This window comes from Dermatophagoides pteronyssinus, unplaced genomic scaffold (genome assembly GCF_027571235.1).
Source record: "Dermatophagoides pteronyssinus isolate colony J.1.1.1.1 unplaced genomic scaffold, Derpt_VIB-CSIC_2022.12 sq0002, whole genome shotgun sequence".
NCBI classification, from domain to species: domain Eukaryota; kingdom Metazoa; phylum Arthropoda; class Arachnida; order Sarcoptiformes; family Pyroglyphidae; genus Dermatophagoides; species Dermatophagoides pteronyssinus.
The window spans coordinates 1300664-1323080 of NW_027461526.1; the positions used below are offsets into that span (position 1 = coordinate 1300664).

General features: G+C 28.0%; 4 protein-coding genes across 7 annotated transcripts in view; 2 read left to right on the top strand and 2 right to left on the bottom strand.

Annotated features, from left to right (window-relative positions):
• Positions 1–6119, top strand: part of LOC113788938 (uncharacterized) — a 35949-nt gene extending 29830 nt beyond the window's left edge. The window contains exons 10-13 of the mRNA XM_075824504.1: positions 121–1749; positions 1924–1990; positions 2283–2540; positions 3989–6119. Coding sequence (XP_075680619.1) covers positions 121–1749; positions 1924–1990; positions 2283–2540; positions 3989–6019 — 3985 coding nt within the window. The 3' untranslated portion in view covers positions 6020–6119. The remainder of the gene's footprint in view (positions 1–120; positions 1750–1923; positions 1991–2282; positions 2541–3988) is intronic.
• A 305-nt stretch (positions 6120–6424) lies between these two features.
• LOC113796836 (uncharacterized) lies at positions 6425–8038 on the bottom strand. Of its 3 annotated transcripts, none has more exons than XM_027347159.2 (3): positions 7892–8038; positions 7582–7737; positions 6425–7522 (listed from the first exon to the last, which is right to left on the bottom strand). In XM_027347159.2, exon 3 carries the CDS (start codon positions 7406–7408, stop codon positions 6461–6463), a length of 948 nt encoding a protein of 315 aa, XP_027202960.2. In that variant the 5' UTR covers positions 7409–7522; positions 7582–7737; positions 7892–8038; the 3' UTR covers positions 6425–6460. The 3 variants fall into 3 exon arrangements, with proteins under 3 accessions (XP_027202960.2, XP_027203036.2, XP_075680810.1); XM_027347235.2 differs by having other exon boundaries at positions 7577–7737; XM_075824695.1 differs by having other exon boundaries at positions 7582–7845; positions 7892–8033.
• Positions 8039–9448: 1410 nt separating this feature from the next.
• LOC113798769 (uncharacterized) lies at positions 9449–15938 on the bottom strand. Of its 2 annotated transcripts, XM_075824568.1 has the most exons (4): positions 15816–15938; positions 15401–15529; positions 11714–13106; positions 9449–10295 (listed from the first exon to the last, which is right to left on the bottom strand). In XM_075824568.1, the coding sequence occupies exons 3-4, from the start codon at positions 12873–12875 to the stop codon at positions 9772–9774; spliced, it is 1686 nt and encodes a 561-aa protein (XP_075680683.1). In that variant the 5' UTR covers positions 12876–13106; positions 15401–15529; positions 15816–15938; the 3' UTR covers positions 9449–9771. The 2 variants fall into 2 exon arrangements, with proteins under 2 accessions (XP_075680683.1, XP_075680684.1); XM_075824569.1 differs by lacking the exons at positions 15401–15529; positions 15816–15938 and adding an exon at positions 13237–13522.
• Positions 15939–18882: 2944 nt separating this feature from the next.
• Positions 18883–20081, top strand: Tfb4 (transcription factor B4). The gene has a single exon (XM_027339272.2). The coding sequence runs from the start codon at positions 18933–18935 to the stop codon at positions 20064–20066; it is 1134 nt and encodes a 377-aa protein (XP_027195073.2). The 5' UTR covers positions 18883–18932; the 3' UTR covers positions 20067–20081.
• The last annotated feature ends 2336 nt before the right edge of the window (positions 20082–22417 follow it).

The window sequence follows — 22417 nt, forward strand, 5'->3', positions numbered from 1 at the left end:
TTCCGTCATACTTTACGTTATGTAACCATCTAATAATAAACATATTTTGTTTATCTGTGTTTGTCATAATTATTTTTTTATTTTTTCTATTTTTTCATCCATTCAATCATTATATAATAGACATGCATGGACGATCGATAATGGCTGTCGTACGGCTAGTTATAATGGAACGCATATTCGATGTCTTTGTAATGAGTCTGGTTTGATTGGCATCGTTAGCCGTTGGTCTGTTACAGTTGACAATATTGAAAATAATAATAATACTACAACACAGTCTAATATGAATCAAACGACAACAATGGTGAATGATGAAAAAAATTATTTACTTGAATTATCATTGAATAATGAAAATGATACAACATCAACAACAACGTCTGAAACTTATTATCGACATAATAATGTAGCAGCTCGTATAATACGTTCGAGCGGTTTTCATATTTCACCCGGAACGATGGCACCATCAAGCCATCATTTTCTTTATGATATTGTATTGTATACTAGTCTTATATCGAGTGTCATATTTTTTGCATTGACCTTGATCATTCAATATCGACTACGACATTATGAAACACGAGAAACATTTTTCATCATTAGAAATCTAGTCATAGCACTATTGTTGATTCAATTGACATTTTTATTGGGTACTACTATTCATATGGATCTTTTTTGGATCCGTGTCGAACAACTATCTACTGGTTTTGAAACGACAGCTTTTTCCAATCAAGTTAAACATATTTTATGTCTTTCAGTACCAATATTTTTGCATTTCATTCATTTGGCTTCCATGTTTTGGATGTTATCTCATACGATTCTTCTATATCAACGAATGTGGCGTCGTCATAAAGAACCGTCATCATCCTCTACATCAGTGACAGCAACAACATCATCATTATCGACGAATATATCGGATAAATTACAAACCAAGCAACGACGACATTCAAATAAAACATCGTCATCAGTGGTGAATGATAGAATGACACTGAATGAATTGGGCGCTTTCAGTCATGAATACCGTAGAAAATTTCTAAAAAAATTGAAAACACAGAAACATCATCCGATCATGATGACAAATATTTCGGATGAAAAATGTGAATCCATCGACCAGCAACAACATAATGGTAGATGTTCAATATTTCAAATGATCAAACGAAAATTCCATAAATTTTATCATAAAAATGTTGCATCCAAATTCATTCAAACGAAAAAAATATTCGATAAAAATGCATCGATTTGTTTCAATGAAAATGATAATAGTTTATCGAAAATAAATGTTTCATTCTGCTCACAACAACACCAGTCAACAGAAATGTCCAACGTTAACAAAGAACCATTGTTATTTTCATCGTCATTGGATAGAAAATCCTCATCATCATTATCATTGAAAGAAATCAAAACCAATTTACCAACAAATCATCAAAAATGTTCCTTATCCTCATCATCATCATCATCGACATCATTGTTGTTGCCTTCATCATTATCATCAAATAATCGACTACAGCAACAGAATAATAATAATTATCACCATCATCATCATCACGACCATCATAATGACAACAATCAACAATCCAAACATCATAATAATGACAATGATAATAATAATAATCTTTTTGGATGTTTGAAAAATTTTTTCCGTTCCATTTTTGTCACTTGGAATTGTGCTCACTATTTATGCCTTTCATTGGGTTTTCCGTTCATTTTTGTTCTTATATCCTATTTGCTCAATTCAAAAGGCTATGAAACTAAACGATAGTAAGTAATAATAATAATAATAATAGTAACATCGATTCTTTGATCACAAAGTTATTGATTTAATTCTCATAAACATCTTACCATTCTTCTTATTTATCGAGTAGTATAGTTTGATTAATCATATTTTATCGTTCATTTCTCATTCTCATTTTTTTTCTTTCTATCTCACTATAGCTGTTGGATGTCCATTGAAGGCGGTATTCAATATTCGTTTATAATGCCTGTATTGCTTTTAATATCGGTATGTTTGTATGTTATTAGAGAAATTCGAAGAAAAAAATAATAGATGTCGATTCTTCAAAGAAAAAATATTCATTATTATTAATCTTTGATATAATACAATGTTTTTCTCTTCCTCTCTCGTTTTTTTCTCCTTCCTTTCCACAAAATTTTCCTAAATTTGGATCATTTTTCATTGATGGTGATTATCATTGAATGGCAATGCATGCATGCGGTGAATTTGAAATATTTTTCCTTCACATTTTATGGAATTCTTATTGATCTAAACGAAAAAATATATAATAATATTAAAGTTCAATACATGTTTAATATTATTGGTGCTAAAACGATATTTCGAACGAAAACCATTGTCACATTGTTCACAAATTCATCAGATTCGGCCATCAATAAGAGCTTGTATTATATTATTACCATTTTTTTGTCTCAATTGGTTTTTGGGTGTTTTATCATTGGAAACATTACGAACAACACCATTTGAATTGATATTCGCATTAACAAATGGATCACATTCATTTTTAACATTTTATTTTCATTGCTATCAACGTTATAATGTAAGCATCATTTTTTTACAAATTTACGCACATTTGCCTTCTCTTCTCTCTCTCTCTCTCTCTCTCTCTCTCTCTCTCTCTCTCTCTCTCTCTCTCTCTCTCTCTTGTAATATTATTTCTCACCTAAATGATTCTGTCGATAATTTTGAAATTCTATCTTCATTCTTCTCTGTGTCCGGAATTTAATAAATTTGTCACATTAAGGCCTGGGCTAAAAACTGGATAAGAGCGAGAACCAGTATTCCATATTTCCTTTTATACACCATCAGCACGTATAGCCTATGGATTGTTTGCTCCTTTTTTTCGGATGCTTTGCCTATTATTAAATTGTAATTATGAATTTCATATAAACGTTAGTTTGTGTGCACTCACTTATACACAAATAATATTGTTCCGTTAGAATTTCGTATTCATAGCCCTTGGGTGATTTTACAATACAATAATTTCTGTTTATCACAAACACTATGAATGCATAAATTCATTTCTTGTTTTTATAGCTTTTTGACATGAATAATGTTAAGCTCTTCCATACGTGGCTAGGTCCAGTATTTTTAATAAATGAAAATTCAAGTTAAGTTAAGTTTATTTTTTAATTTTTGGTAGAACTAAACTCGAATGATGTTTGTTAGATTTTTTTTCTGAATTCAAGACTTTTTTCAAAACTTTTAAATTCATCTAAGTTTTCTTTCTCTTCAAATAAGCAAATGAAAATAAATGAAAAATAAATCTATCTTCATCGTCGATTAAGTATTCAACTTGTCAATTAGTTTGATTTTTTTTCTTCTTACAGCAGCATAAAAATCGAATGAAAAATCTTTAATCTTGCCATTAATGATGGAATAGAATTCTTATTATTATTGATATATTGTGAAATAGGAAAAGAGCGAATAAGAAAGAACTGCTCATAAGATGAATAATTTTTCCATCAATAAACAAAACAGAAAAAAAGTATGCGAAATAAAACTTTGTAATCTTTTTTCTTTTTCTCTTATGAATAACGGGGGCAATGATAATGTTTTTTCGCATGAGATTTTGTTATTGTTAATGTTGTTGTTGTTATTACTTTTATTTTGATGGAATTTGCATTGTTATTATTACAATCTTGAATCTCAACACCATAGGCCAGCATGTTATTCCTCGAAAATAAACATTTGGCGCTTAAAGTATAGTTTTTTTCTTGATATGCTTTTTTTCTCATATCCATCGATTTGGCCCTCAATTTTCGATCGTTGTTGCCTATTTTTGCCAAGTTTTTCGGTTTTTTTTCTTGAGCCCAAAAAAATTATCGATTCAAATTCCGAATTTTATTCATAAATAAACTATTTCAGATAACGATAATGATGACAAAAATATGTTTAAATGAATTTTATTTTGGTTGTTGTATTGTTGTTTTCTCTTTCATTTATTTATTCATTTGTGTCTTTTTTTTTCTTTGTGAACAAATTTAGCTCAAACATTATCTTCAGCAATATGGTTCATTACAATTAATATTCATTGATTTGGGAAATAATGACAATGGCAACAACATGATGGATGGGAGTGGAAAAATATCAAAATTTTTAAATGACTATATACCTCAAATATCTAAATGGTTATTCGGCGACAATAATGTTCATCATCAACATTCGAATAGTGAAGATGATGTTGATCATAATAATGATAATATTGGTGGCCATCATCACTCACATCATCATTATCACCATCATCATAATAATCGATATCATTATCATCATCAACATTATCACGATCAAAATCATCAAATGGATTCCGATGATGCAGAACTTTTATTGCAAAAAGATTCAATCTCTACGGCTTCTGATTTATTGAATGTTGAAAATAATGCTACAGAAAATATTTTATTCAAGAATAATGACAAAAAATGTTTGCTAAGTGATAACAATAACAACACAAATGTGAATGATCTTAATGATTGTGAAAAACAGCGAAAACTACAGCAATCTATTTTAAAATCAAAAGATGATGTAACGATTCTGTCAGCAAATGAAATACCTGACCAACAGAATCATAATTCTTTAACGAAAACTAATTTAATATGCTGTTGTAGTAATAATGCCTATGATTGTCCCGTTGAATGTTCATTTCAATGTCCCAATACGACTACATCTTTAGCGACAGAACATTCCACTGCACCATTTATCGATACGACAATGCCAGATTTTACTTCATCATCCATTCCGTTGAATCGATCATTAAGTTTTCCAACAGTTTTGTTTGATCAACATTCACAGCAACAATCTTGTAATGCCTTCAATTTGCATCCTTATCTTCAACAAAAACAACTGCATCAAAATTCAAATCCCCATCATCATATGACAGGCAAGACATCAAGAACATTGTCGGTTACAAATAGTAACAATACTATAGCTAAAACTATTGACGGCAAGCAAACTAGCTCCATTAAGCCAACTGCATCACAGCAGCATTCTCATTGTTGTTGTTGTTATTATTGTCGCCAACAACCCATTAATAATGGCAATGATTTAAATCCAGAATCTATTTTGTCAGTTTTCCAACATCATCCACAAAATCAAGTCATACCGAATAGTAGATTTTATTCGCATCATCTGTCATCGTGCTCATCTTCATCATCATCATCGCCATTGTCCCTCATGCCATCATTAGTTACAAAACTGCCAACAACATCAATGCCATTGTCATCATCATCATCAACTTCTTCATCGCTGTCTTCATCTTCTATTCGCTATCATAATCATTCTTCACAACGACAACAACAACATAATCATTATGATAATATGAACTTTGCCAAACATTTTTCGAATAATGATTCTTTAACAGTTCATAAATATAATGATGGTGTTACATCAGTAGCTAATAATTTTGAAACGATTAAACTGAATTCCACCGTGAATATTATTCAACAACAAGAACAGAAATCATTAACAATAGAAAATCGTTTGAAAATCAACCCTACGAATAATTTATTTAATGATGACAACAACAACAATGATTATGATGATAATGACGATGATGATGAATTGATTTGCATTCATGATAATTTCAACGACAATAAAGATATTACAGCCATGTTTGATTCATATGGAATGATTCGTAATTCGGATAATTTGTTTGGCGATTATAATAATTTTTCATTCACATCTATGAACCATTATAATCATCAAAATGAAAGACATAAAACAACATCAAACATATCATCATCATCTAATGTTAAAATCAACCCAATAAATTCATCAAATCAATTGACCAAAATTGATTTTTCTTTACCATTAATCAACGAAACTGTTGACGATATTGATCTTCATAATGGTCATCATGGATCAAATCATATAATTTTATCAGATATGAATTGTTTGGATGAAGATGAAGATCTGATCATAATTGAAATCGAAGATGAAGACGAAGATGATGACGATGATGACGATGATACCGATGAAATAATCGAATCGGATTATGAACAAGAAATGCCTGAATCATATTAACATGATGATTGTAATTTTGTTATAATTTCTTCGTTTTTTGTATTTTGAAATTTGCAAACAAACAAAAAAATCATTCAAAATAAACTAATTTTATTCATCATTTCCGAAAACAAATTGATTGAATATTTTTTAATTAGATGGCAATACTTATGCATTCAGACTTATCTGTAGCATTTCCATCTATAGATAAAAAAAGAAAGCATTGAAAGAATTTGTTTACATTCGAAAAATTGGAGGGATTCATTTTATGAACATTAGATGGCAGCAGATTGACAAATATTCAAACTGAAAAATATACTTTGGCAAGCTGTTTATTGAAGAAAAAAAAACGGAAAAGGAATTTCATAGTAAATTTTTTTTTATTCGAGAATAAACTTTAAGTTAAAATTTTTGAAAAAATTTAAATTATTTATATATCATTCTTATTTTTTATTTTTTTGATTAGGGCATTGAATCACAATAAAATTTTGAACATTCTGTTGCCAAACTTTCTTTCGAAGTGGTTAGCTTCTCTCCCGTAACCAAATCTTGGCTATGTTTTCTCAAATAACTTATATCGAATTGATTTAAATAATTTGCCAACATATCAACTGACGATAATGATGATGTGACAGATGATTTTCTTTCAATAGATGTTAAATTAGAATTTTTATTCATTGTTGATTTCGAATCATCGATAAACTTAATTGATTCATATCCCGTTTCATCATCATCATTTTGGTCTTGAGCCAAACGAACATTGATGGTCGGTATAATCATGGTTGGAGTTGTTGTGGGGGTTACATCAAAATAATTAGAAACCAAAGAAAGACTTTGTAATGTTAATGCACTCATTGGAGTTGTAACTGGTGTTTGTAAATCAGGCGGGGTTCGTCGTCTCCTTTTTCGACGTTCGATCAAATATTGGTGTGTCTTTTTTTTCATCAATTTTGTAAGACTTATTAGCCACAGTAAAACATGATAGAACAAATAAGAATCAATAAAGGTCATCGGTGTGAACAATGCCATTTTGAATAATGGATCCATCGAATTCATCTGGAACCATAAGCACCAGGATGACCATAGAAATTGTAAAAGAATGATTAGTATGAATAGAATTGCCAGAATAGTTCTGCATATTAATGCGCTTAAATTTGGAGAATGATTGTTGCATTGATCTTTGTTTTTGTTCGATGATGATGATGATGGTGAAGATGATAATGATCGCAATGGCGATGGTGGATCGATTTGAAGTTTAGGACGATTTTTTCCGATATAAAATGATCGTTGATTGATGTTACGATTATCCTCATTATTGGTGGTATTCTTTTCGGAATTTTTCGATAAAAATTTCAATAAAAATTTTAGAATAGTCCAATTATTTGGTGTGAAAAACTTTGACTTTGACATTGAAATATTGTTGAATGGAGATGGCACGCAAATATTCAATAATTTTTTTTATTTTTTACTCGATATTCACTGTCCCAAGCAACCGAAATACATACATAAATGTTGTGGACACGTCTAAATAAAGAATAATAATGAAAAAATAAAAGGAAAAAATATATTTCCAAGTACCGAACCTGACCGAACGATCACCAATCTAGGTATGAATGATATGAATAACATAATTATGTATGACTATCACATTATTGTCATAAAGAAAAAAATAAACTCGATTCATCTTGTATTCTAATCAATATTATTATGATTCTCCCCTTGTCCAAACGTTCATTCGTCTTTTTAAAGAATAACAGAATGTTGTCATATAATTTCCGAGTGTAAGATATAATGAATGATAAAAAGGGGAGAGTTGGATAGAGAGAGAGAGAGAGAGAAAAACCCCACTGAAATAAAAATAAATGGAATCACGAATGGATAATTCAAGCTTACCATTTTTGTGATCAGGCGCAGATCCAATAAGTTCATCTTCATGGCCAATCAAATCGACAATGATACGATGACAACAATGAAAAATGATAATAATAATAAAAATCGAAACAGACAAACAAACAACAACAAAATAAAAATAAAAAACATAAAATTTCTACAGGTATTTTTTTTATTGTTATTCCAATTTGTGGCATGCGCGCATCTTATTTCGGGAAAACTAATCATCAAAAAAAAAGTTCGTTAATGATCAGAAATTATTATTTCATTCAATTTGATCCCACTATATTCCTATAATGGATAATCTATTTGATAATGGATTAAGTATTTAGATATTACGATAGAAAAAAAAGGTGGTAATATCGACCAAATTGAATGTTCCCATACACTTTTTTTTACTGTTTTCATTGATATCAATATTATTTTTTCATATGAAATTCTTTTTGAAATGATAAAAAACAATTTTCACCATTTGGTGACAATGATGAATGAATGAAAAAACTAGCATACGCCCTTTCAAATATTATTCGAATAGGAAAAGAACTAAATTTTTTTTTTTATCAAGTGCATTTCATTTTATTTTGTTTTTTTTAAAATTATTCCTGTATACATGTATAATGATTATTAAATGATTTTGTTTTACGATTTATTCGGTTCATAAAAAAAATTTTAAAATAAAATTCATCGTTTCTCATTGATTCATTTGTTTTAATGATTTCTGTGCAAAAGAAACATGACAGAAGAATATTCATTGGATTATGGGATGAAGAATAATAAATTGAACTTGGCAATGACCATGATCAAATGTTTTTTTTTCGGCGAATTAATATTCTATTTCTGTCAATTTCTGTCAATATTTCATCATTATTTTTTTGTTAGTTCGGAATATTTATTTATTTATCGATTTATCAAATATGATAATAACAGAAAAAAAACATAGAGAAAAAATGAACAGTGATATTGATCAATAACAGAATTTTTCATATTATGATCTATAGTTTCCTAATGATTATGTTGACGAAAGTCTGGAAAAGTTTATTAAAAGGAAACTTTAGTAAAGTTAATTTCCATTTATAATGATTCCGTAGTGTGGTGAATTAAGTTTTTATATCATTTTTACATATAAAATATAGGTATATTTAATGATAATCATCATTAGTTTTGTTTTTATTTTTCATTTCGACTTTGAAATGGAAAAAGAATTTCGATCGAAATATAGAATGAATATATCATATTCACTTGTCCTTGATCTTTCTTCACTATTTGCATTCCTTCGATTTTTTTTCTTTAGTTTGTACCAAATATATTCAGTTGGCATAATAAATAAAAGAATGAAATGATCGATCATTGATTAGATAATTGATTGTCATCATGACAAATATTTATGAAGAAAAAATATTTATTTGTTATTCCTATTTGAATATTGAAATGAAATGAAGATATTCGAATTTGAATTCATTATTAATCAATATTAATATGTTTATTATTTTTTCATTTCATACAAACAAATCGAAATCAACATCAATGAATGCAAAAATTTTCAGATTAAATTACATGTAATTCATAGAATGGATTAAATTTTTAATCAAAAAAAAAAAAAAGAATCAAAATGGAATTGACAAGAAAATACATGTGTTTGACTAAGATGTGTGTTTGTGTGTAAGAGAAAAGATTCTGAGAAAAAAAATGTTTAATTGAAAAGATCAGATAACAAAAACATAAATTAATCAAAAAAAGAAAAGAAAAATGAAGAAAACAAAAAAATGGTTGCAATGAAACAATTGTAAAAGTAATTATTATTGTTTGATGGTAGACATTATTTGAGGATAAATGTGTTTATGTGCGGTTTTTTAATTTCAGTTATATAATTTAAAAAAATGTATTCATTGGCAGTGATACAAGAAGATCAATAATAATGATAGAAAGAATGTTGAATTCCATAAACGTAGTGAACATGCTCCATTATCTTTATTAGTACGATCAAATCCGGCTACATTTAATTGTGGCGGTTCATTTTTGTTGTTATTATCAAAAGAATCCGATTTTTCTTTAAATTCCTCGATTTTTTCAATTTTTTCTGGTTCATCAACATTTTTATCGCCATCTATTGGTTCATCAACTAAATCTCTATCAATTTGTTCATTTTCTTCATCCACGGAATCAATTGTTTCAATCGGTACCGTTTCATTATCATCATCATCAATAGTGGCCATTGTTGGTGGTAATGGTATTGTACATTGTTCAATTGTTTTATTATTCATTAAATATTGTACAATAGTTTGACTATTGGAATATTGTCCTTGACCAAGATAACAACGTATTTTGTCATTATAATTACGATTTTCTGGATTCATTTCGAATGCATCTTTTAGCCAAAATATTTGACAATTACAATATATTTGATTATCTGTAAATTAAATAGCAAAAAAAATCATTAATAGAATTGTGAAAGAAAAAATTGACTTTTAAAAAATAAATAAATCATACAGGTCATTGATTTTTGATATTAAATCCAAGTACGATGGAAAAAATGAAAAAAACCAACTGCTACAATAAAATCAATTGAAAAAAATCTTGACATAACAATGTAAAAATATTTGGATCGTCTAAATAAACATTGACTTGATGTTGAACATGCCACACACACACACACATCAATTTATTTAAGAACCTGACAACGAAAGAGAGGAAGGAAAAAAAAGTGATCGTAACCTATACGAACAAGGAAAATTACCACATTAAGTTCATAGGTCGATTGTGAAATAAGACAACAATCAAAAGGTCATTGTATTGAAGAGTTTTTTTTTAATCAATGTTCGGTATATTCGAGTAAGGGAATTTTTATTCATCTCTATATTGATGATAATTATTGGAAAAAAAAATTCAATAATTATCATTTGTGTAGATTTAATCTTCAATCAACATTATTTAATTTATGATTGAAATATCATCCTTGTACAAACATCACCATTATCATCAAGGATAAAAATATGTTTTTATTTTCATTTTTGTTTTGATGATAATCGCCATGGTTTCGGTGAAAACAAAAATTTAATTTTCAGATATATCTTGAATGAGAAATAAGTATTGTCACTATGGTCACAACCAATATTCTAGTAAATCAAAAAAAAAAAAAAAAAAAAATGAAAGAAAACGGTCGCTTGTTTACTTTTGTCTTTTATTTGTTTGTACAATCCGACTACTAATAATAATATATTGTGGTGCAAACTACTAAAAATTCCAATTTTTGATTCCAAGCACACATACATGAAAAAATAACAGCAGGAAATTACTGAGAAAGCAACAACAACAAAAATCACACGAATGTGGAATCAAAAGAAATTTTTTTTCCGATAAAAAGAATTTGGAACAAACACACAATAAATGTTTTACGGTCATTGGGTGGATGAAAGATTTTATGTTGTTGATAATTTCAATATGACAACAGAAAGGAAATCATATAAATTAATATTATTATTCGTATATCTAATTTGTCGGTAAATCAGGTCAAAAAAATGATATATGTTCGAGAATCTTAAAATCAACGGAAATTCATTTAGAATTTGGTATCATAAAATCATATAATGAAATAAAATGACCATATTTTGTTTTTATTTTAGCAATTTGCATGAAGCAAATTGCAAATTTCGTTTTTTTCTATTTGTCAATAGATAACAAAAATCAAATGATAGCTAATGGAATGCAATCAAATGAAACGGTTAACTATTTGTTTGTATAAATGTATGATCGATAATAACTAAACAATATGATCAAATTGAATAGGCAGTAATGGAAATTATGATTAGATATTTAAAAAAAACTTACCTCGAATCTTTATATTGACAAAACGTTTTTGATCAGGACGATGAAATGAATATTTAGAAAGTGCTTGCAATTGATTACCATCTAAATCAATTTCAATCAAATTGGCCATTATTCGTAGTTGTGTACCAATATGTGTCAATTTATTAAATTTCATTTGTAGTTCTTTCAATTGTATTAAGCCAACAAATGCTTTTTCATCAATATCTTCAATTTGATTATGGCTTAAATCTAATATTTCTAATTTAGTCAATTGTTCAAACACACGACTTGGTAAATGTTTGATTTGATTGAAACGTAAATCTAATGAATTTAATTCAACAAGACCATCAAAATAATAAGCGGATAATGTTTCAATTTTATTATTATCTAATGTAAGATAATTTAAATTTTTAAGCGGTTTGAATACACCACGTTCAAATGTAACAATATTATTATCTTCAAAATATATTTCTCTCAATGATGAAACATTACGAAACATTCTTGGTAATTTTGTAATATTGTTTTTGGTCATGACAATCTTTTCCAGGCTAGTTAGATTATCGAATGCATTTTCTTGAATTTCCATACGTGAACCTAGCGAAATTTCAATCAATCGTACTTGGCCCATATTTTTAAAAGCACCAGTTGGTAATGTTTTGAATTGAAGATCACTTAGAATCACATCATGTAATGAATCACGTAATGTTTGGTTATTGAATAATTTTTGTGGAAATTGTCGTAACGAAACATTATTATAACCGCTTAATTTTAATCGTTTTAATGATTTATGTTCAGCAAACAGTTCCCATTTTGAATCATTAGCCAAAATATTTTCACCCAAAGTAAAACATGCAGCTTCTTGGGCATTATCTCCATTATCACAATTACAGAAAAGAAAATTTTCTGTTGCACCACAAATATTATTGTTACCATTTACAATTGTAGTTTTAAGGGTAACAATAATTAATAAAATATAAGCAAAAATTAGAAATGATGAATAAAACTTATGATTTGAATTTGTCATCATTTTCATTCTATTTTTATTAATATTATCATAATTATAATCATTTTTATATTCGGCAATGTTTATCCTCGATGATGTAAGGCGTGAAATTGAATTGTTGGAAAAAAATTTTCGACTACGACTTCTGTTGATGCTGGGTGATGATGATGATGACAACATGATGAATATTCTATCTATATTTGTTTGTTTTTTTTTTTGGCACTAAATGTAGATAACAAAAAACATAGAATAACGAGAAAATGGGCGAATCATTTGCCCGATGATGTGATAATTTTAAATTTAAACAATTCGAATCTATTTGATGATCGATTTTAATTGATGATGACAATGATGAATCATTAAATGAATAATAAAAATGCAAAACCAATTTGCAAAATGGAAAAGGAATATCTATGATGAGGATGGATGAAAAAAAGAAGATAATAATAGAAATTTAAAAGAAGAAAAAACATTTAATTGCACACAGAGAGGGACACACACAAAAATAGAAAAATTAAATTGATTAATTTATATAAAATACCGGATTATTGGAAGACAAGCAAAAAAAAATCAGGTTATCCACATAATCAATTGAATCACTTAATAATATTGATCAATTCATTAATGATAGTAATGATTATTATCGATAATAAAATTGCTTTATCAATTCAAACTGATAATTATTTTTGAAATGAAATCTATTAATTTCAATCATACATTTAGATTGGATTTATTTTTGCTTTTGGAATCATTTTTTACTAAAAGTGCCGAAAATATTTTCAATATAACTGTGTGATTGATTGAAAATAATCATAACATAGTAAATAACTATGTAACTGCACCTGAATCAACGGAAAGCAAACAAACAAAAAATATTTTTATCATTTAAACAACAAAAATGAAAAAAAGTACATGAAATATGAAAGATCTATGATGATGATGATGATAATATAATCTTCACTACTATCCTATATAAATTTATATATCACACGTACAGTATTTGCAAATTTTTTTGTTGTTGTTGCATGTTTTATGATTGGAATAACAAATTTTTTTTTGTTGAAAATGACATCCATAGTTATCTCTATGGAAATAATCAATACTTAATGACAATATTTATTATCATAACAATTTTTAATGGATCAAACCAAATTGGATTTTGGAAAATCGTCATAGATCTATTCTAAGTAGCCTCTCGTTGATGATAATAATATGCAACCATCTTTTTTGACTATTTATCAATATTGGATTTTTTAAAAAACATAAAGATAACATGCAAACAAACAAACAAACAAGAAAATCTTTCATATGTCATATGGCAAGAAAACAACATTTTTTTTCTATTATTATTATTGCAACAAGACTCGCCCAATATTTGGATTACCGTAATTCTTGATAAAATTCCAAGTCAATTTCTTTATTTGTTTGTTTAAAAAAACGAAGACAAACAAAAAGTCTAAACTTCTAAATTCATGATAGTATTTTGTTGTCTATATAAAGAATTAAGTTAAATTCAATAAAAAAAATCTATAGAATTTTTGTAGTCAAGAAAATAAAACCAAAATTAAAAAAAAAATAGTCCAATTGATTTCAATCGACAATAATAACAATAAATCTTGATCAAATGAATATTCAAAATTCGAATGAATTTCGTCATTAGTTTTAATGGATTCTTTTCTTTGTTGTTGTTGTTGTTGTTGCTCAAAATGGCATAGAAAAAAATAATCCAGATCATTAATCTTTTTTTTCTATTCATGACAAATTTTTTTTCAGGCAATAATTTCCGACTTAGTATATGATTTGGAGCAATATAAACTTGAAAACTAAATAATCAAAAGACTGAAACTTATATGATGCATTCATTCAATTCAATCATCTATGACGACAATCCTTTTATTCTTGCGTTTTCATCAAATAGAAAAGATAAAATGGCTGAAACTAGTTCATCATTTTTTATTCTACAGTAACGAATCTGTCAACAATTTGTTTGTTTTGAATAAATGACCCAGACATGAGCAAACAACAACAACAAAAAAAAAGTTAAAGCAAAAATGAAATGTCAACAAAGATGTTTTCGACGAGCGAAACGGAATCATGCTTAGTTGACAAGAAATAGATATGTATTTCCGGATAGATTATTGAAAATATTGAAAGGAAAAAAACCGTTACTGTTGTTGCTGCTGTTTTATCTAGTTTGATGATTTTTGATTTGATTTCAATGATCGAGATTAATGGATGGATTCAAGAAAAAAAATCAGAAGAAATTTGATACGCACACACTTTACATGAACAAATTATAATCATTTCTGATTTAAACTAATCAAAGAACATATTGAATCAATTGGATATAAAAAAAATTGACATCACTAACTTTTGTATAATGATAATTAATATTACATCAAAGATCAAGATTGATGAATGATTTTTTTTCATTGTTTTTCACTGTTGATTGATGGATTATCATTTTTATCATACAGCAATCAAAAACACTATGTTTTTTTTTGCAACAACAACAACAAAAAATCTTTTCGAAATCTGGCAGAAAAAAAAGAATACATGCATTGGAAATTCGAAAATGTTTAGTTTGTTTGTGAATGTTTTCGATTTCTAAGAAAAAAATGATTAAATGATTTCAAACAAATTAAGGGTGTTGTTAATTAATATTTTTCAATATCAATTATTTCGATATAGATTTGAAAACATACCGGATATATGGCAAGTTTAATTCTTGATTAATGGCCGAAGTTGAAATTTTTCATAAATAAGAACTTTTTCTTTTTGGTTGTCATATTTAGAAGTTGTGTTTTTCGTTCTTTAAATACACGTGATAATTTCTATGTAAAAACAGGAATTCACAGAAAAAAAAATTTAATATGGTATGTTGGCCAATATTTATTGTGTATTGTCTCAATGTGATTCAAAGTTGTCAAATCGAACTATCGAATGAATCATTCAAACATTGTCGACAAACATCAAACAAATTAGAAAAAAATCTTTTTATCAAACCAAACCAAACTGAAATGAACGGATCAGAATGCAACCATGGCCAAACTTCGAACCGAAATCAAGCAACAAAAAAAACCTAATGAAACGAGAGAGAGGAATATTATTTCAACCTACACTGATGAGATATTAAAACAAGCCTCCTCTCAACCGACCAGAGATGGAGTGTGAGAGAAGTGGAGAGAGGATACCATCCAAAAAAAACCGAATGCCTATGAAAGCAAATGAATTCAATGTTGTATCTCTGTCTGCAATGTATGTGAGAAAAATATGCTGTTTGGGTATATATTGTGAAAGGAAAACAAAAACAAAACAAACAAATACGAAAAGTTTTCAAAGTTTCAGCATGTTTATATCACAAAATGTATTTGGCGCAATGCGCGTGAAAAATTTTTTTCAATAACAAAACTGAATAATGAACCGAATTTTCTCGTTTCTCGTTATTTGATGATCAAAGCATCCTCATTTGATAATAGTGTATTGTCGCTTTCTAAATCGAAAATATTGATCTGGTGTGTAGTATGGGTGAATGTACTGTATTAATATTTGGAACAGGAAAAAAAATGGAACATTAACGTCTCAGATTCTGTATGCAGTTGTGGTAGAAGTTCAATTCGTGTAAAATATCCGCAAAAAAAGAATGCTCAAATGAGACGACTCAGATCGAATGACAATCAACAATTCATAAAAAATGGATCAAATTATCCAATAAAATGAATGATTACTGGTTGTTGTTGCTATCGAATCAATTTAATTCCATTCAATTCAATTTGTTATTCCTTTGAATGTATTTGAATGAAATTTTTTTTCTCATCTACATCAACAAAAAGTTTTCGCAGTCAATGCGGATGTAATTGAATGCAGACAAATTTCAAGGATAGTAATTGTTTTTTTTTAATATCTGACCATGATTATAATCTTCAATGATGAGAATTTGTGATTGATTGATTAAAAACAAAAACAAATTATAATCCTTACATCATAATTCATCATTTTTTTCGAAAACAAATGGATTAATTTCTATACTATATGTTGCTAAATGAAAATAATCGAATCAATCAACTTCCGATGATTGTATTTAAATTTTCAAAATTATTACATTCGATTATTTCAATGATTTTTTTTTCTAATTCCATTGAAAAGATTCGTTGATAAAAAACATGAATATTTCCATCATTCATCACGGAAAAAAATATCATGATGAATCATATCGAAATAAAATGATATAATGACCATTTATGAACGCGACAATGAACAACAAAAACTGGAAAAAAAACATGACAACAAACTTTGTGGATATAGTTGAAAGTTTTTTTTCATTGGAATAACCATTAATGATGATCATGGAAATAAAAATCCCATGAATTACATAGCAAAAAAAATGAATGAATAAATTGATGAAAATCATTGAGGCAAAACAACTGTAGTAACAACAACAACAACCGAAAAGAAACCGATGCAAATCATTCAACCAATCCAATGTTCACCAGAAAAAAAAACAAGTAATTATACTATATTGTTGTGTAACTTTACCATTTTGAAAAAATATCATCATCATCATTTTGATGACCAAGCTTGAGAGGAGTTTGTTGTCGTCGTTCGGTTTATAATTTTATCGTTAAAGTTTCTTATAAAACTATCATTACAATAAAATAGTTATTATTGTTATCATTTGCCAAAAGTTTACATGGATGTTATTAAATATACATAGTATCTAAGATGGATGAATAAGAAAAATCGTGTTTGAATAAAATATCCAACAAAACAACACTATGGTGCTCATGATCATTACGACGATGATGATGATATCTTAACCAGAAAAACTGATAAATATTATCCAAATCATTTCATTGAATGAATGAAATTAAGATCAAAGAATAAATTCGTCAATAAAATGATACTATTGATGACCTGAATACTTTCATAACAATAAATCATTAACTGTAAATATTGACTGGTGTAACTTAGTCGGGTTTTTTCTTTTGTCGAGATATTTTCATGCACAACAATGACATTTCTACATGGGTATCTTTCATTCAGGTGTTTGTCATTTATTTTGGACATTATTTTTTTCAGAAAACAAAAAATTGTAAAAATAAAACATTTCCTCACACACACACAGTGAGATGCATAAATAGATGGTTTAGGTGATCATAAATATTTTGGCAGCTGTAGAAAGTTTTGCAATTATGTTTTCTTGTTTTTTTTCTCATTAAACCCCGGTGAATATTGTAAAGATAAAAAAATGACAACAATATTGGCATTTCTTAGCGTGAAAATTTATTCTATGTGCGTTTGTGTAATTGTTTGAATGATCACCAAAGTTCAAAGGTTACAAGGTTCACCAACACTTTTAACCTCTATCATTATTATCGTTTGTTTTTTTTTCTTCGGAATGGACAAAGTTTACATGACCTGTGAACACATTTTTGGGAGAAAATGAAAACTTTTTTGTTGTCATCATGCATGATGATCATCAGGTTTTTCTTCCGCCCCCTCCATTTGGCGAAGAAACGCAAAATAAATGATAGGAAAAACAATAGGAATGTGAATAAACTTGGTGCAACAAAAGAACACATTCGAAATATAGTAATGATGAACCAGGCCTCTGGCATCTTCTCTTGTTTTTTTCCACTTCATTTTATGATGAATAATTATAATTATTATTTTTAAAAAAATGTTAACAGCTAAAATTGGCAGCTATAGGATTAGTTAAACCAGATAGGTTATATTGAATGAAATGAACAATTGGGCGAGAATTTTGTTTTGTTTTCTCTGTAAATATGCCAAACTTTTTTTCCATTGTCATCATCAACATCTTGATCATTATCAATGATGAACTGTAAACCTGACCAATCCTTTTCAAAATTATTGTATTATTTAATGAAAAGTATTCGTTATCGTTAAAAAAAATGAATGAAATGAAATGAAAAACTTGTTATGCAATGTAAGTCATTTGAGGAAGAGATTCTTATTGATCATAATTGTTTGATTATTGTTAGGTGTATTAAAATATATGGTTGTTCACTTACGAAAAAAACGTTATCATTAAATTTAATAACTAGATTATGATTTGTTTGTTCAATTCAAGCGGAACTTCAAAAATCAGAAATTAAATTGCTTATCATTTTCGTAAATATTCAACATGTCAAGCACATTTCAACAATCACGTCATCTATTGACGAATCATACACCCAATTCGAATAAACATGTGATTTGATTCGAAATTGTTTTATGTTGTCAAATTATTTGATTTTTTTGCCTTCATCAATTGTGATTATCATCACTTTTTTTGAATTCAACGTTTCCGTAATGGCCACATTAATAACCAATAATAACAATACTAATAATGGCAAAGCAAACGTCAATAATGATGGTGTGCATGTTGTATTTGTTATCGATATGTTGCTCAAACCACGATTTGATCAATCAACCTTAATTCAATGTTTGGATGCTATTCTCGCATTTGGTAATTCATTTCTAATGCAATCCGGATATAATCGATTGAATATTTTGGGATCAAGTTCAGTAAAAAACGCTGTACTGTATTTCGATGAAAATTTTACTGATGATGATCAACAACAACAACAACAACAACAGAATCGAATCATAATCGAAGATCAACAGAATGAACAATTTGCTTTGGTCACGCAGACGTTTCATCGTAATTTTCTACAATGGATTCAAGAATGTCGAAATATTTTTCAACAGACAATATCAGATCAACAAACACAACAACAACCCGAAATACAGCAAACATTAACATCATTGTTATCTGGTGCGCTAGCACAAGCTTTATGCATGATTCATTCTTATAAAAATGAGATAAAAAATTCCAGAATATTAGTGTTTAGTCTTGGAGCCGATCATTCGGATACATATTCCTCGCAGTATATGAAATTAATCAACTGTTTTTTTGCAGCCCAAAAAATAAATGTCCTAATCGATGCCTGTTCGATAAATATGAATCGTGAAACAGAAGAAACGGTTCCAGTTTCGGCTAGTCTTGAAGATCAATTTGCTGCTTCAGTATTACAACAAGGATGTGATTTAACCGGTGGCCGCTATATCCGTATACATAAAGTTGCATCCATATTGGAACATTTATTCTGGTGTTTAACACCATCGGCTGCTGAAAGACAACAATATGTTTTACCACCGAAACATGAAATTGCGCCACCTGCTGCTTGTTTTTGTCACCGTAAAGTATTAGATATTGGCTATGTTTGTTCCGTTTGTTTATCGATATTTTGTCAATTTTTACCATATTGTACAACTTGTAATTCAAATCTATTTAAAAGTAATTTAAATCAAATTTCTAAATTGAAATCATCATCATCGACCGTAACGGTACTTCCTAATGAATAAAATAAATAAAAAAATATCGATTTGATAAAATTCTAATGGTCAATCATTTTTATTAAACTCAATTCAAGATTGATTTCCAAACTTGAATAAATGAGAAAACAGAAAAAAATTAATTTCATTATCCATAGGATTAACCTCGAATTAAAAACAAGTATCCAAATAAAAAGGTCGAACCCTATTAAGATAATTAATTTATCATATTAGGTCAATATCACAATTGAATTAATGTTTTTAAAATGAAAAGATTGATAAAAATTTTTCATTTTGTCTGATAATTTAACAAATTGTACAAAATAATGCCAATCGATATAATGAATAGGTCATATTGCAAGAAGAAAGAAGAAAGATAATTTATGTACGAATGAATGAATGCTCAAAATGAGATGTCTACAAAAGAAAAGAAAAGATCGATAATAAGTCAATGATAATAATATTTGCTTTTCATTCAATCATTGAGTTTGGGTGTGTTTCATTGAAATTATTTCTCTTAACACAAAAAAAAACAATATAAAAATTGCCATTCTCAAACCAATTGATTCATTTATTTTGACAGATACATCATTGATCATGATAATATTTTCATATTTCGGATATTCGTTAAATGAATTCTGAAAAACAATAATGTTAAATTCATTGATTGATTATTTGTATTGAAAATTAGAATCAGATTTGAATTCATTGATTGGAAAACATGTGTAATCAACTATCAATTTAAATTTTATTTTATTCGTTTTTTTTTAAATTAATTAACTCAAATTACTTGGACAATGACTCGACCAATTGATAATAAAGATGTATTGTCAACCTAAATGTGATCATTTTTACTTCCTTCGATTATTTTTATCGAAAAAATATGCCAAAAACATGCAAAAAACAAAGATAGATTAGTTCAAATTTAACAATAATTTCATTCATTCATCTTTATAAATCAATGTTTATGGATTAATCTTATGTCGACACAATCAATGTTTACAATGTTGATTGACTGAATCAAACTTTTCCTGACAAATAAACTTGCCGGAAATTATGTGATACAAAAAAAAATGAATAGTGAAGGAAAAAGAATGATCCAACCCACATTGTCAGATTATCATAAATGATTTGAATACAAAAAAAAACATTATCGGATTCACGGATATCTTCTATAAAATTGAATCAAAACATTTTTTTATTATTATCATCCTCATCATTATTCATATATTTAATGTAACAAAGAATTTATGTGAAGAAAAAAAAACTTGGAAAAAACAAGACAACCGAAAACAAAATCCGATAAAAATATGGCACAAACAATCAATGGATAAAACACACATATTGTGTTATTCAATCCAAATATTTGGGTTAAAATATCATCATGTTTTGCTTTAGCCATCCATGTTACCCCGCTATGATCTGACATATTAAAATTAAAAAAATGTTTGATAGTTCCGTGATAGTTTGGCACAAAAAAAAACAACAACAACAATATGATCATCATTCAAAATCATGATGATAATGGCCGATATGGGCGCCGAATCTCGAAATGGACAGGCGCAATTTTTCATTTAGCACCCACAATAACACCAACAGACAGACAACAAAAGCATAGCGCAATGTATTTTCTCTATTTTTGTTTTGAATATTGCAGACAACTGATGATTTTTTTTTGAATTGCGTCATTAGTCTGATGATATCATCAAACATCAAGCATTATCAACATTTTGATGATTATGAGCTCAATTCACAAAAATAAAAACAAAAACTGCAATAACAAAACCGAAATGAAAGAAATGAATTTAAAAATAAAAGTGAAAATTCAAATTTTTTTTTTAATTCTTTGATATTTCGATCATAACAACATCATCATTTTATGGGTCGATCAACCACGTCTAACCGTATCCACCACCACTATACGATCAAAAAAACAAAATGTGATAAATCAATACGAACAAATCATCCACAAAGTTTTTCGATACATTTATTTCAATTTTCAATCTGTTTATCATTAATGATATGATAACAATAACAACAACAACAAAAATTGAAAAATTAATTAATATCATCAATTGATACGATGTGTCATCATCATCATCATCAATAATTGGCCGTCTTTTTTTCACGAATCATTCACATTCGTAATGATAATTTTCCATTCCATTTTCCAATTCGAATGTATGTTATCATTCGACGATTCATTGATAGTGGTTAAAATTTTTTAGATTTTTTTTTCTCTCTATCATCTAATAACATAAAAAAGTAAAACACTGACTGGCTGGCTGGCTGGCTGGCTGAGACGAAACACATTTTTCTATTTCAATGCGCATGCTCGAAAAATGGATGGCTTGCATTTTTTATTTATAAGGGTCTTTTGA